The sequence below is a fragment of the Phyllobates terribilis genome, unplaced genomic scaffold, assembly GCF_046119375.1.
Source record: "Phyllobates terribilis strain yellow unplaced genomic scaffold, ASM4611937v1 Scaffold_9__5_contigs__length_417890890, whole genome shotgun sequence".
Taxonomy (NCBI): domain Eukaryota; kingdom Metazoa; phylum Chordata; class Amphibia; order Anura; family Dendrobatidae; genus Phyllobates; species Phyllobates terribilis.
In genome coordinates this window covers 163,709,466-163,726,399 of record NW_027362769.1, presented here as the reverse complement: position 1 = coordinate 163,726,399, position 16,934 = coordinate 163,709,466, and the positions used below count along the sequence as shown (strand labels likewise).

Sequence of the window (16,934 nt, the reverse complement as noted above, 5' to 3'; positions counted from 1 at the left end):
GGGCCGTGTGGCACCCGGATCCGGGCTTCTATACGATGCTGGGGGGTAGTAGTGGCAACCCGATCCCGTGGCTCAGGGTGGTCAGACCAAATGCTGTGGCAGTCTATTTGTATTGTTATGAATGTCCGACTACGCCACCCGTGGATTGCGGTCAGGGATGACTGCCGCTGCAAGGCAGACCGCTGAGGCTGATGTTGGTATGCAGCACAGGGAGAGGATAACTCCCCACGGGAAGAGTGTAGCCTCAGGGCAGTGTAATAGGATGCTGGGGGTGATGGTGCAGGCCGCAGTAATAAGGGTTCAGAGGGTCTTTATTGTAGGTAGTACTAATGACCCAACAGGAGTACAGGGTAGGAATGGGCCTGGGAGTCTGAGAACATTCGGGCGAGCCCCACTGGTCAGGGTGAGTGGGTAGGCCTGCCGTTCTCTCTCTGCCCTTGCTGACTATCCCCCTTTTCGTGGTGTGGTAGCCCACGTCCCTGAGCTGGCCATGTACTACGCCTGTATGGCTTGCGACTCGGGCCTTAGGTACCTGTAGCTTCTCCGTGCTGTACCGGTCCCTCTGTGTGGCGGAGCCTCCAGGCTTCTTAGGCCAAGGGACCTGAAATCCCTCGCGGGTTGGTTATCTGCTGCCGGGCTTGCAACCCTGACAGCCTCGGACCCCAGTGTCCGGTTGTGTAGTTCTCTCTCAGCCAGGACCGGCTCTCGTCGCCTCTGTCCCTGGCTTGCTGTTCCTCCTCTGCCTCCCGGACTCCTCAGCTGCTGCTGACCTGTCCCTTTCCTCTGGGAACCCTTCTGGATGCTTCAGAAGGGGGTCCTGGTCTCTCTAACCCTGCCCTCAGTTCCAGCTTTTATAGGGGCAGCCTGCTCCCCCTACTGGCCTAGGACAGGAGGTGCTGCATGCTAATGGTCCCTGACCAGGGAACCTCCCTCCTGTTCTCAGACAAAGCCTTTAATGTTTGTGGCATCCAGGCCTGGGGTGACACATTTGCACTTTTGCATGAGTATGTAGGAGTCAGGAGGCTTCATCCCACAGCTGTATTAGGTGTTTGACACATTACAGTCCTTTGAACTTGAAATGCTTTTCACATCTTTTGTATTAGCTTTGCTTAATGTTTATTGTCATCTAGACTGGAAACACATTTTGCAGCTCTTAGTCCCTCTCACTATGAGTCAGTGCTTCAAAAAATGCGTTTTGTGTCTGCATCAGATATGACTTAGATTTCCGAGAACATTGGGGGTCACAACACGTTTTAGGATTTTTTTTTTAATAGCTGTGAATAAGAGTCAGTCGAGCTTAAAATGCATTTGATGTTTATTTGTGGCAGATGTGATTAAGGGCCTATTTTGTTGGGCTCTTTTTTTTTTCTGATTTTCGGCCTGTCTAAGCAAGCAGCCACTCACCCGATGAATGTAACGTTCATTCATCGGGTGAGATGATTCTTAAGCTCATCGCTTAATGGTCGCAGTCGACCTGTCTAAATGCAGCATGAAAGTTATTGAGCTTTGAAATGCATTTCTTGTCTGTAGTAGGTATTTGAAAAAGTCAGTGTGGCTCAAAATTCATATTGTTTTTCTTGCGGTAAGTTTGTCTAAGGACCCATTTACACTTCCCGATCCCGTCTGTTAAATGATCGGCTACATAAAAGCCAATTGGTGGTCATTTAATGGCTTGGCTTACCGAAATTCATACAGAACGATCGTTAATATAATTATTCTGTGCGCATAGGACATAACGTTTTCGGCAGCACATGTGCTGCCGAGCATGATGATTTTGAAGCAAGCTTAAAAAAGGTTTCACCTGACGAACAAGTATTTTGCTTGTTCGTCGGGTGATTGCCCACCTTTTTAAACAAGCCAATAATTGGGAAGCAAATGCTCCTAGGAAAATGTACACATTTTTGACCTTGAGAAGAGCGGTATAACCTCTTGCAGTTCTATTAGCTTTCAGCCTTAAACAATTATTACAAGTGTCACATTTTTCTTTTCTTGTTTTCCTCCAGTTTTTTTTGGAAAACGTCTGAATGGACAGAATGTCAGATCTCATTGCTGACGGACCACGTGGAGGATGAAGTACGTTGCGGTGGTGGCGTTCAGACTCGTCAGGTGTTCTGCGCGCAACGTATCATGGAGTCTGGAACAAATAAAGAAGGTCAGTGGAGTGACCGTGCATGGGTCGATCGTCATCAATTATTTCATAGTTTTAAGGTTAATGTAAAACACAAGTCCATTGAGTCCAACCCACAACCAAACATGAGTGAGCTAACTTGTTTTTAATAATTATGTTAAAGGGATATTTTGGGACAAAAAAAAAATCCCTTCTCCAGAAAGAGAGAGTAGGTTATAAAAGTTAGATCATTCTGTTTTTAATGCTGGGATTCCCATTAACTGTGATGTTTTATACCTAATATCTTGGGCGCCAATATATTTGGAAGTCAATGCTTCAATATTTAAAGTTTCAAAATGTTACAATCCTGGAACGCCAGGAGGTTCCTAACAGAGTGTCCAGCATATTTTAAAAAAATCTAAAGACCAATGAAAACCTTCACTCTTCCATGTATTTTTGCTATACACCTGTCCCAGGTATCCTGGGTTCTACTTCCTTCCCCTGGATCCTCTGACCTCTGCTTCCTTCCCCTGGATCCTCTGACCTCTGCTGCGCTCCACGTTGGATTTTGCAGGTTGCCCAGAATGGATCTGCGACATCATCTCCCTGGACCTATTTTGGGTCCATTTAGACACTTTTGTCTTGGTATTGAGACACTAGTCCTCTGTTTGGTGGCTTCACCATCTGTGCTTTTGTGTTTGTGCTGGAATTTGTCCCTGCTGGGTTCCACTTCATTCGTTCTGCTGCTCATGAGATTTCTGTGTTGTCAAGTCCTCGCTGCCCACATGCCTTCCTGCTTGCTGCATCAATGCAGTCCGTGTACCCACCTTTACCTATAGTGAATCCATCTCACCTGGTGCACCTAACAGTTTTAATACTCGAACCATAAGGATATTTTCAAAATAGGTTGTTGCTATCTTTTTTGAAATGTCTACAAAAAAATTCCAAAATTGTATCAATGTATATAACTATCTATTGTCTATGGGACTGGTGGAAACAGCCAAGCGCATCGCTCCGTCTACACACCATGTAATATGTCATACCTATTATCAATGTTTTTGGAACCTAATGATCAAATTTGTAGATCCAAATTCTTAAAATATTGGAAGCCCACATAGAACGTGTATGGCACAGTTCAGAGTTCCGTGACCTTTGAAGACCCTCTTAGTTTCAGGCTTTTTTAGATACTTGATTCATTTAATTTACCTCTTGGACATTTTTGAAAAAGCCACAAAAAAATCCAAAATTTGGAGCAGTTTATAACCCCAAGTGCTTGTATTGTCCTGATCTCCATAAAGGAAAATAATTCATAAAGTCATATGTTTTGGAAATCATTAAACCTCAGAGCTGTTAGTAGAAGTCAGGAGCTTCAATGTAACCATAAAAAAGTAACTGCGGCAAAGGAAAAAATGTAAAATTGTCCCCGTATGTCTGTGATATCAGAGATACAACCCCTGGCAAAAATTATGGAATCACCGGGCTCGGAGGATGTTCATTCAATTGTTTAATGTTGTTGAAAAAAAGCAGATCACAGACATGGCACAAAACTAAAGTCATTTCAAATGGCAACTTTAGGGCTTTAAGAAACACTAAAAGGAATCAAGATAAAAAATGTGGTACTCAGTAAGGGTAATTTTTTTCAGACCAAGCAGAGGGAAAAAATTATGGAATCACTCAATTCTGAGGAAAAAATTATGGAATCATGAAAAACAAACACACAAAAGAACACTCCAATACATCACTAGTATTTTGTTGCACCACCTCTGGCTTACAGCTTGCAGTCTCTGAGGCATGGACTTAATGAGTGATAAACAGTACTCTTCATCAATCTGGCTCCAATTTTCTCTGATTGCTGTTGCCAGATCAGCTTTGCAGGTTGGAGCCTTGTCATGGACCATTTTCTTCAACTTCCACCAAAGATTTTCAATTTGATTGAGATCCGGACTATTTGCAGGCCATGACATTGACCTTATGTGTCTTCTTTCAAGGAATGTTTTCACAGTTTTTGCTCTGTGGCAGGATGCATTATCATCTTGAAAAATGATGTCATCATCCCCAAACATCCTTTCAATTGATGGGATAAGAAAACTGTCCAAAATATCAATGTAAACTTGGGCATTTATTGAAGATGTAATGACAGCCATCTCCCCAGTGCCTTTACCTGACATGCAGCCCCATATCATCAATGGCTGGAGATTTGCATGTTCTCTTCATGCAGTCATCTTTATAAATCTCATTGGAACGGCACCAAACAAAAGTTCCAGCATCATCACCTTGCCCAATGCAGATTCACGATTCATCACTGAATATGACTTTCATCCAGTCATCCACAGTCCACGATTGCTTTTCCTTAGCCCATTGTAACCTTGTTTTTCTCTGTTTAGGTGTTAATGATGGCTTATGTTTAGCTTTTCTGTATGTAAATCCCATTTCCTTTAGGCAGTTTCTTACAGTTTGGTCACAGACATTGACTCCAGTTTCCTCCCATTCGTTCCTCATTTGTTTTGTTGTGCATTTCCTATTTTGGAGACATATTGCTTTAAGTTTCCGGTCTTGACGCTTTGATGTCTTCCTTGGTCTACCAGTATGTTTGCCTTTAACAACCTTCCCATGTTGTTTGTATTTGGTCCAGATTTTAGACATAGCTGACTGTGAACAACCAACATCTTTTGCAACATTGCGTGATGATTTACCTTCTTTTAAGGGTTTGGTAATCCTCTCCTTTGTTTCAATTGACATCTCTCGTGTTGCAGCCATGATTCATGTCAGTCCACTTGGTTCAACAGCTCTCCAAGGAGTGATCACTCCTTTTTAGATGCAGACTAACGAGCAGATCTAATTTGATGCAGGTGTTAGTTTTGGAAATAAAAATTTTACAAGGTGATTCCATAATTTTTTCCTCAGAATTGAGTAATTCCATAATTTTTTCCCTCTGCTTGGTCTGAAAAAAATTACCCTTACTGAGTACCACATTTTTAATCTTGATTTCTTTTAGTGTTTCTTAAAGCTCTTATGATGCCATTTGAAATGACTTTAGTTTTGTGCCATGTCTGTGATCTGCTTTTTATCAACAACATTAAACAACTGAATGAACATCCTCCGAGCCCGGTGATTCCATAATTTTTGCCAGGGGTTGTAGAACCGGAGGATGTCAATGAATGAAATATAGGAATATTAGACATCAATGTGGCAACATTTCATAACCGCGCCAAGAAGCAGAGAAGGCTACCGGCTTGTTTCAAAGAGAACCAGTTCCCTCTATGGTGGCCCGCCGGAGCTGACTTATTTAGGAGGCATGGCTTTATGGAAAATTTTTGGCTCTTCCAAGTAGGAAAAACTTTACAAATGCCTAATTGACAATTTGGTAAAAATTATTTTTGGGCAAAATGTAACCCTCTATTTCAGAAATGTTGGGGGTATTTATAAGGTGCCTTGAAGAGATGTGGTTAAGAATGATCCTTCAAGACGGATCAAAAGTGAAGTAAATGGAAGGGGATCCCCTTGTCCCCATCTTCCTCCTTCAGCCCTGGCAGCCTGATTACGTACATGGATGGCTTTATTTGGACTGGTCCTCAAGGATGCCCCATGATATACAGGAGTATCTTTATAATTTATTGGCAGACATATTCTCAAGACCTTTGTTGGATGTTTCCACTTTTAATCCAAATTAGAAGGCAAATACTGCATCCTTAAAGGGTTAATTAAAGGTAATATAAAAAAAAAATGCCTGCTTCTTCCAAAAAAGAGTGTCGCCCCATCCACAGATCGAGTGTGGTATTACAGGTCAGCCCCAATCACTTCAGTTGGGATAAGATTCATAGACAACCCATTGACAGTAGAAAGCGATGATGTTTTTTATTTTTGCTTTTTTTTTTTAATCCCGTACAACCCCTTTAAATGTAATAAATAATACAAGATTCACCTGTAAATGGAAAGCAATTTGTTTTGGGTGCAACGGTAACATTTTCCGCATTTTCAATCCTCCGTCGTCTCTTTACGGCGTCTAAGCTGTGTAATTGGTTTACATTTTCCGAGCTTGTAAGATGAAAGTAGCGATTTAATACGGTGAACGCAGCTTTAATTAAAATTGATGGCCACTGGAATAACTATTAAAGAAGAGCTGCTATGATCCATCGAGGCTTTTTCTAATCGAAATTTTCAAATTATTAGAGCGGCGCGAGCGTGATACATAATTTGGAATGTAAACACATCGTCTCCCCAGAACCTGAGATATAGCCATATGGGTTCATTAAATTATTCACTGCGATGTCTCCGAATAGTTTGTATTGTCAGATAAAAGGATGCTCTGAGTAATATTCCCCGATAGGAGCCGAGCGCCGGTTCTTTCTGAATCAGTGTGAATTTAATAGCAGTTTTGGAAATAGAATATATGGATTGTATCTGGAATCCATTGTCTCCAGATGTAAGCATGGAAATTATTTTGACAATTTCAATTTAATTGCTGAGGAAATTCACAATTTTGCTAGATTTAGAAGGTGAGACTCGGCTCAGCCATTATATTATATCGCTTTGCCTACTTTGTTTTCGAGGGAGATTTCATTGAGGGACCGTAAAGGCAAGTGGAGCTGAGCAGATTGATGCAGCGTTTTATGAAAAAAAAGTCAGTATACCTTTAATTTATTGATCTATTATCCCTGTTATCTGGAAGTTCATGAGTCAATTGGGCGGTCCTACTCAGTGATTGACAGGCATGTTATAAGCAGGAGAAATTGAACAGGTTGATATGTAGCTGTAAAAAAGCAGATTCATATAAAACAGTAATTTATTGATTAAAATCCCTGTTCCCCGTGGGTTTAAGAGTCCAGTGGGTGGTCCTACAAAGTGATTGACAGCATGTTATTGAGCAGACTAAGCTATATAGTTTTATGAAAACAGATTGAGTATAACTTGTAATATATTGATTAATATCTCTGTTATTACGGGGTTCAAGAGTCCAGTAGGTGGTCCTAGTCAATGATTGACAGCATGTTATAAGCAGGAGGAATTGAGCAGACTAAAATATATACACTGCTCAAAAAAAAATAAAGGGAACACTTAAACAACAGAATATAACTCCAAGTAAATCAAACTTCTGTGAAATCAAACTGTCCACTTAGGAAGCAACACTGATTGACAATCAATTTCACATGCTGATGTGCAAATGGAATAGACGATAGATGGAAATTATTGGCAATTATCAACACACCCTCAATAAAGGAGTGGTTCTGCAGGTGGGGACCACAGACCACGTCTCAATACCAATGCTTTCTGGCTGATGTTTTGGTCACTTTTGAATGTTGGTTGTGCGTTCACACTCGTGGTAGCATGAGACGGACTCTACAACCCACAGAAGTTGCTCAGGTAGTGCAGCTCATCCAGGATGGCACATCGATGTGAGCTGTGGAAAGAAGGTTTCTTGTGTCTGTCAGCGTAGTGTCCAGAGGCTGGAGGCGCTACCAGGAGACAGGCCAGTACACTAGGAGACGTGGAGGGGGCCGTAGGAGGGCAACAACCCAGCAGCAGGACTGCTACCTCCGTCTTTGCGCAAGGAGGAACAGGAGGAGCACTGCCAGAGCCCTGCAAAATGACCTCCAGCAGGCCACAAATGTGCATGTGTCTGCACAAACGGTTAGAAACCGACTCCGTGAGGGTGGTATGAGGACCCGACGTCCACAGATGGGGGTTGTGCTCACAGCCCAACACCGTGCAGGACGCTTGGCATTTGCCACAGAACATCAGGATTGGCAAAGTCGCCACTAGCGCCCTGTGCTCTTCACACATGTAAGCAGGTTCACACTGAGCACATGTGACAGACGTGACAGAGTCTGGAGACGCCGTGGAGAGCGATCTGCTGCCTGCAACATCCTTCAGCATGACCGGTTTGGCAGTGGGTCAGTAATGGTGTGGGGTGGCATTTCTTTGGAGGGCCCTCCATGTGCTCGCCAGAGGTAACCTGACTGCCATTAGGTACCGAGATGAGATCCTCAGACCCCTTGGGAGACCATATGCTGCTGCGGTTGGCCCTGGGTTCCTCCTAATGTAGGACAATGCCAGACCTCATGTGGCTGGAGTGTGTCAGCAGTTCCTGCAAGATGAAGGCATTGAAGCTATGGACTGGCCCGCCCGTTCCCCAGACCTGAATCCGATTGAGCACATCTGGGACATCATGTCTCGCTCCATCCACCAACGTCACGTTGCACCACAGACTGTCCAGGAGTTGGCGGATGCTTTAGTCCAGGTCTGGGAGGAGATCCCACAGGAGACCATCCGCAACCTCATCAGGAGCATGCCCAGGCGTTGTAGGGAGGTCATACAGACACGTGGAGGCCACACACAATACTGAGCCTCATCAGGAGCATGCCCAGGCGTTGTAGGGGGTCATACAGGCACGTGGAGGCCACACACAATACTCAGCCTCATCAGGAGCATGCCCAGGCGTTGTAGGGAGGTCATACAGGCACGTGGAGGCCACACACAATACTCAGCCTCATCAGGAGCATGCCCAGGCATTGTAGGGAGGTCATACAGGCACGTGGAGGCCACACACAATACTCAGCCTCATCAGGAGCATGCCCAGGCATTGTAGGGAGGTCATACAGGCACGTGGAGGCCACTCACAATACTCAGCCTCATCAGGAGCATGCCCAGGCATTGTAGGGAGGTCATACAGGCACGTGGAGGCCACACACAATACTCAGCCTCATCAGGAGCATGCCCAGGCGTTGTAGGGAGGTCATACAGGCACGTGGAGGCCACACACAATACTCAGCCTCATCAGGAGCATGCCCAGGCGTTGTAGGGAGGTCATACAGGCACGTGGAGGCCACACACAATACTGAGCCTCATCAGGAGCATGCCCAGGCATTGTAGGGAGGTCATACAGGCACGTGGAGGCCACTCACAATACTCAGCCTCATCAGGAGCATGCCCAGGCGTTGTAGGGAGGTCATACTGGCACGTGGAGGCCACACACAATACTCAACCTCAGCAGGAGCATGCCCAGGCGTTGTAGGGAGGTCATACAGGCACGTGGAAGCCACACACAATACTGAGCCTCATCAGGAGCATGCCCAGGCGTTGTAGGGAGGTCATACTGGCACGTGGAGGCCACACACAATACTCAGCCTCATCAGGAGCATGCCCAGGCGTTGTAGGGAGGTCATACAGGCACGTGGAGGCCACACACAATACTCAGCCTCATCAGGAGCATGCCCAGGCGTTGTAGGGAGGTCATACAGGCATGTGGAGGCCACACACAATACTCAGCCTCATCAGGAGCATGCCCAGGCGTTGTAGGGGGGTCATACAGGCACGTGGAGGCCACACACAATACTCAGCCTCATCAGGAGCATGCCCAGGCGTTGTAGGGAGGTCATACAGGCACGTGGAGGCCACACACAATACTGAGCCTCATTTTGACTTGTTTTAAGGACATTACATCAAAGTTGGATCAGCCTGTAGTGTGTTTTTCCACTTTAATTTTGGGGGTGACTCCAAATCCAGGCCTCCATTGGTTAATAAATGTGATTTCCATTGATGATTTTTGTGTGATTTTGTTGTCAGCACATTCAACTTTGTGCAGAACGAAGTATTCAATGAGAAGATTTCATTCATTCAGGTCTAGGATGTGTTATTTGAGTGCTCCCTTTATTTTTTGAGCAGTGTAGTTTTATGAAAACAGATTCAGTATACCGTAACTTGTATTAACATTGACATATCCCTGCTGTCAGGGGGTTTAAGAGTCCAGTGGGCGGTCCTATTCAATGATTGTTTTATGAAAACAGATATATTATAACTTGTAATTTATTGATTGCAATCCTGTTCTCTGAGGGTTTAAGAGTCCAGTGGGCGGTCCTACTCAGTGATTGACATATCCCTGCTGTCAGAGGGTTTAAGAGTCCAGTGGGCGGTCCTACTCAGTGATTGACATATCCCTGCTGTCAGAGGGTTTAAGAGTCCAGTGGGCGGTCCTACTCAGTGATTGACATATCCCTGCTGTCGGGGGGGTTTAAGAGTCCAGTGGGCGGTCCTACTCTACTCAGTGACTGACAGCATGTTATGGAGCAGATATAAAAGATTTATGAAAAACATTCATTATAAATTATAATTTATTCACTAATTTTCCTGTTCCCTGTGGGTTTAAGAGTCCAGTGGGCGGTCCTACACAGTGATTGACAGCATGTCATGGAGCAGGAGGAATTAAGTAGATTCAGACATAGTTTTATGAAATCACATTCAATATAACTTGTAATTCATTGATTAATATTCCTGCTGTCAGGGGGTTTAAAAGTCCAGTGGGCGGTCCTACTCTGTGATTGACAGCATGTTATAGATCAGGAGGAGATCTGGTAAGAAAGGTTTATGGTCTGATGAAAAAATATTTATTATGATTTGTCATTTTTTCAATAAAATCCCTGTTTCTTATGGGTTTAAGAGTCCAGTGGGCGGGCCTACTCAGTGACTGACAGCTGTCTATGTCTCTACTTCCTTACAAGGAAGGCTGTCAATCAAAAGATGGCTTAATTCTGTTTGCTCAGGAACCCATATCCAGTGATTACTTTGAGCAATATCATTTGAATACAAACATGGCAGCGCCCCTTTTTACAGGAGGAGGCGACAGGTGACAGATGCGACCCCCCCCTTGAATCCAACTATTTTAATGCCAGTGTCATGATTGAAAGCAAATTATAAGCTGCAAAACAGCGTAAGTTTACATTGTCACTAAGCTTTATCTGCTGAATACTGTCCTGTCCTTGTCCTACTCACACAGCTGCTGTTTTGTTACAATGTATCAGTGTAAGAAAGAACAAGATTCATTGATATCTATATAAAAAAAATCAAAATTTTACAGGGGTTATGAGAACAACAATTGCCCACTGCCCATATTTTACCTATAAAACGGAGGCTCGATATGAAAGAAAAAAATAAATGTGCAAATCATAATAATTCAGGATAATCGCAGATAGATGACAGCTGCGACCCCGATTAATAAAGCTCCCTAAGGAACATACGACTCATTGTCATTTCCTTGTGAAATCCTGAAATGTCGCTAAGCGCTGGAAATAATTACATTTGTGCGACTGGCAAATGACTAGTTCATTTACACGGCCGTCCTTCCCTGGAGATCGCTCCATCGGAGAACGGATATATAACTTTATAACCCGATTCATTATCCCCAGCTGGTGAAAATGAAGTGAAAATGATTGCAAATGGCAGAACGCAGACTATTGGCAGAACATTGATATTATTAGGCTGCGGAATCATTTAATCCGATGCTGAGCGGATCGGGGGGCTGATATCTCCCGGGCGGAGATTAGAGCTGCAAACAAAGGGGGTTTATGGAGGTGTAGATCGATCACCGGAACAGGGCAATGTAAGTATTCGGGATTTGTGAGACGGAGGATGGTAAAATATCTGGACAACCCGGGAACTGTGGATTCTGGAGAATTTCTTTAATTTGGCATTAAGAGAGAGGAACACGAAGCAAATATTAAAATGGGACCCCCTATGGTACCAGGACCCCCCATAACCAAGTCCACCTAGAACAAAGAACTTTCTGCAACTTTTCCTTCATCTCCTTTCCATAACCCTTGGGACACACATGATGGGCAAAACCAATGAGGTTTTCTCATCAAATTATTTTTATTAAGCTTTAAGGGAGGGTGAACAATACACACGAAGGATCTAATCAAACGAAATATGAATGAATTAATAAGCGACAAAACTGATGAGGTTTTCAAGCAGAAACTGCTTCAGGAAATAATGGCGTTTTTTATTTCTTGAAGAAGCGTCTTTTTAAGTGGTTTTTGGGCATTTCCTTAAGCAGTTTCTAAACGTTTTTTCTTAAGCGTTTTTTTTTAAGGTCAATTAGTGTGTTTTTTTTTAGTCTATTAACAAAGGAATAAAACGCAAATGTTTTCTTAGGCAAAAGATTGATTGTTCTCAGTGGGAGAAACTAAGTAATGATCTTGCAGATGCAAGAATTCTTAGGCAAAAACACATAAAAACCTCTGCGAAAGACTCTCAGGCATCTTCCAGGAATTCTTTTTACTGTCCCATTGACTCCCAATGTAGGTGAGCGTCGTCCAAGCAGAAAAACACCGGAAGATCGGACGACTGCTCACTTCTTTTAACCGCTTGGTGTTTATGGAAATTCAAAGCTGTTAAAAGATGCTCAAAAAGCTCGATCATAAGACCAGCGAGTTGTTTTTACATGGAAATGAAGAGGAAGATTCGTGTGAGTGATTTCTGAGTGCTTTTTATAGGCAGTTTACGGAGCAGACCCACTCCAAAGCAACCTAAAAAAAACTGTCATGTGTAGGGTGTGTTCACACTGATTTTTTTTTGCTGAGTTTTCAGACCATAAAATCTCCTACTCTCCAATCAAACCTCATGGTCTTTGAATTGCTCTTGGTTTTTGAAAAATTTCTGCTTCAAAAATTCAACAACAAAAAAAAATCAGTGTGAAGACACCCTGTGGGTACGCTACCACCGGCAACTATGCAGTGGATTTTACACTCTTTCTGAATTGTATATGGAAAAACCGCTGCTCTCTAGAGTAGCACCATTGTGTGATGCCGCAACGAAAATCTGCAGCATAAATCGATCGGCACTGCAGATTTGTAATCCGGAGCAATCAGTGTATGCGATGGATATCAGCCCTCTGTCTTCTCTTTGGCAGTATGGTCTCCTTGGGCCATGTTCTCATGATGAGCTTTTGGTGAGTTTTTGATGTTGCAGATTGTCTGCAGCATTTCTGCGCCCATTAAGGAAAATAGATCACTTGCAATTTTTTCAAAAATATGCAACGTCAAAAACGTGATCGTGGGCACACAGCTTTATAATCCACGGATATTCCAAATGAAGCTGCAGTAACCCTTAGGAGAAAGCAGCTGCGGAAAGTGATCTCTGTATAAGTGAATAGGAGACAAGTCGTGCTGCCATCTGATGGCGCTGATTTGGCTTCGGAGGGAAGGAAGGTTTTTTTTTTTTTTGGGACGAAGATACCCAATGTTATAAAAACTGTTCCCAATGACGTGGAATGGTGAGAAGAACTGAGGAGTAAAAACAAAGGGGCCTGTTCATCAAAGCACAAAAGTTACATAAAAGCATTGAAAAGTCGCTAAATTCTTTAGTTAATCGGATCACAGTTGTATCCATACACTCGCTTCATTTTAGACAGTTGTGCCACATGATCTGTACTCTGGCTACCAGTCTAGTACATGGTCTTGTGTAGACAGGAAGTCAGTCTTTGACTTCCTGTGAAGTGCAGAATGACATCATCATCTATCAAAAGTCCCCTCCCCACTCAGCTCCACCCTCTTTGCCCCTCCATTAAAATACTGCGGGAGATTTATCAAACTGATAGAAAAACAGTCACAGCAGCCAATCACAGCACAGCTTTCATTTTGTATTCTGAATTTGAAAAGTGAAAGCTTCCGTGTGATTGGTTACACTGAGTTTTCAGTTTTGTATCGGGGACATCAGCTCCGTCCACCCGCAGCTATTAACCTGACAAATGCCGCTGTCAATCAGTGACAGCGTCATTAACAGTGCAGCGGCAGGAGGGCGCCCTCTTCTAACTGCTCCTCAGCACTCCCGTGAGGTGCCGATGGATTTCAGTGACAGCCAGGGGTCTGCCAAAGACCCCCATGCCTATATAGCACAAGCGATCAGATGATCGCAGGTTCAAGTCCCCTAAGAGGACTAACAAATACAGTGAAAAAAAAATGTTTTAAAAAAATATGAAAATAAAAAAAAAATGTGAAAAGTTCAAATCACCCCTCTTTTCCCCATTTTAAAAATTAAGAAATAAAAAAAATGGATGACGTCATTCAAAAGTACAACTCAAAACGCAAAAAAACAAGTTCTCATACGGCTATGTGGACAGAAAAATAAAATAGTTATGATTCTTGGAATAAGGGGAGGAAAAAAAAACGATAGCGCAAAAACGAAAAGTTGCCCGGTATTAAGGGGTTAATGGAACCATGTAAGAAGTAATGAAGACTGCACACAACGCATAATAATAGTCTAAGTTTCAATAGATGGGGAACTTTTTTATTTTTTTTCTGGAGTGCTTCTTTAAGAGATGATGTTGCCCCCGGAGCATCATTTATGCGGAGATAACGAGCTTTATACATATATTAAATATAGATAGGAGATAATTGGTCCGAGTTTCAGCTACCGAGTCCCCATTCCAGCTCCACTTACATTTATGGGTAATTATGAGAACTTTGAGTCAAATTAATGGTTTTACTTGGATCGGAGTCGGACCACTTAGATACATCTGGGCTGTTATCATCTCAATTTTACAAGTATGTAATTACTCCCAATGCCGGAAGCGTCCGCGCCTGTTATTACTAATTCTGCATGTGCTCAGTCTTAGAAGCATCTAGAAGTATTTTTAAGTAGTCTTTCAGTTTTGTTCCTTTGTCTGAGACCCAAGCGGCAATGAGTCCCAGCGTATTATGCTACCGTACGATAATATCCTGCGAAATTATATCAATTAGAGAGAAATTTCCTATCAGCTCCCTCGGGGCCCGTTCTGGTATTATGTAATTGCTATATAGGAATAATCCAGTAATAAGGTTTTTTTTTTTCCCATGAACTGTCCAGACGCTTTTGCTGGTGGCTGCAGAATTTCTTATGAGGTTGTAAATAAAGAAGAGAGAAAGTTCACTCAAAGTTTTAATAACTAGAAGGCATGTTGCTGTTGCCCTGATATAACCTATTAATACAGTTCTTTTCCTTCTTGGAAAGAATATATCCCCCTGAAGCGGTATCGGACGGAGCGTCATATTATATGGTTATTAATCAATTAAATAAAATAGTAATTATGGCACTCCTGTGGATGGTGCCCACGTAGGATCCTGTCCCATACCAATCTTGGAGAAAACCTAGCACTCAGGTAAATGATGAAAGAAGGTCATTTTTATTGTGTGCAGGCAATCCGAAATAAAGAAGACGTTTCGGTCACACAATGACCTTCATCAGACCTCACATAAGGAACATAAAATAAGGTATAAATACATCAACCAAAATAAAAATCAACTAGAGAAACGGGGTAATGCAACAAATCTCCAATCTACTAAGGAAGCAGAAAAATAATGTGTCCAAACAGAAGGAAAGAGGAAGACAAGAATAATACATACAAAAGAGTAACAACGAAGAACAAAAGGAAAACAAAAAGAAAAGAAAAAAATAAAAAACAAACCAGGAAACCATTTTTTTTCTCAATTTTTCCCTTTCATTCTTGACTGACCTTTTGGTACCTGATCTTGGCTATTACCCTGACTTTTCTTGGTCACCTGATATTTTTTTTACTGTTTTTGACACCCTAATTATTAAACATGCTTTTTTTACCATTCTTCTCTCAAACTTGCCATCGGATACTTCGTGGGCGCAATCAGGGGGCCCTAAGTTCACATCTCTTTTTGACTCTACTTTGGCTGACTTTCTGGTACCTGATCTTGGCTATTACCCTGACTTTTACTGGTCACCTGATATTTCTTTTATTGTTTTTGATACCCAAATTATTACACTTGCTCCTTTTTATCTTTGCTCTCTCAAACTTGTCATCAGATACTTTGTGGGTGCAACCCAGGAGGCCCTAAGTTCAGATCTCTTTTTGACTTTCCTTTGGCTGACCTTCTGGTACCTGATCTTGGCCATTCCCCTGACTTTGCCTGGTTACCTAATTTTTTTCCCCTTGTTTTTGATACCCTAACTATTGCACTTGCTCTTTTTACCACTCCTCTCTCAAACTCACTGTTAGCTACTTCGTGGATGCAACCCAGGGGACCCTGTGGTAAGTTCTGATCTCTGTATAGGAGTTGGAGGAGGAAGGTCAGGGTGCCTCAAGAACCTGCTAAGTAGATTTACTTGTGCTAGGTCTGTTCAGGGTTGCCATTTTGAACCGACGATCCTAGACAGACCCAAACGGGAAATATCTTTGAGCGCTTTTTAAAAAAGTAAAAAATTCAGGATTTGGGAATTTTTTAATTTCTCAAGATTTATAAAATAAAATTGGTTTCCAATTCCCTGGTGTCCAATCGCCTTGATCAGTTGATTGCTCCTCCTAATAAAACTGCATGACCTCTTTTTATTTCATGTCAGTTGTGATTTTCCTATTTCAAGAAGTTTATAGTAATCTCCCAGGATGCATCAGTTTAGAAAGTTTACAAACAAAATCAGCCGAGTCGAGCGTCGCTGATTAGAATAGATAAATGCTGCGGATACGGTGAATGTCAAGTTGTTGCTGCATTTCCCGAGCTTCAGATGGATGTATAGATGGTTGCAAAGTCCCAATCCTCAGCCCTGTTGTTTGTAGAGAACGTCTCTTCTTATCAAGACAAAGCTTCACTTGCCGCATGGAGAGAAATGAGTAGTTCCCCGGCTCAGATGTGTTTTTTATCTTGCAGAAAATACACTGAACGGATTCTAAGCAATTTTATGCTTTCTTAAGGCCGCTAACCGACCAGGCTTTTATTATCTGGATGGAAGATGGATAATATCTGCTTAGGAAAATGTTTTTAGACTCTGATTTTTGATCCTTTACTTTCAAAAATTAGACTAAGTATGAATATTGATAAAATATAGAAAATCTCACCGCTGACAACACTGCAGCAACCTCCTGTCTGGAAGAATAGTGATGACTATGTTCACAAATATGTATATTGATATGTACACAAAATGGAGAATATACCACAAGGGTTTGCAAAAATAAATAAAGACCCCTATGGGCAATGACGTAACTTGAAGCTCCTGGGACCCAGTGCAAAAGCTCCAAAGAGGCCCCTAATTATTGCAAATCTTTAATAGTATCTGT

General features: G+C 42.5%; 1 protein-coding gene across 1 annotated transcript in view; it reads left to right on the top strand.

Annotated features, from left to right (window-relative positions):
• Nucleotides 1-16,934, top strand: part of THSD7B (thrombospondin type 1 domain containing 7B) — a 760,515-nt gene that overhangs the window by 347,573 nt on the left and 396,008 nt on the right. Inside the window, exon 5 of the mRNA XM_073647255.1 lies at nt 2,004-2,152. Within this exon, the coding sequence (XP_073503356.1) occupies nt 2,004-2,152 (149 nt within the window). The remainder of the gene's footprint in view (nt 1-2,003; nt 2,153-16,934) is intronic.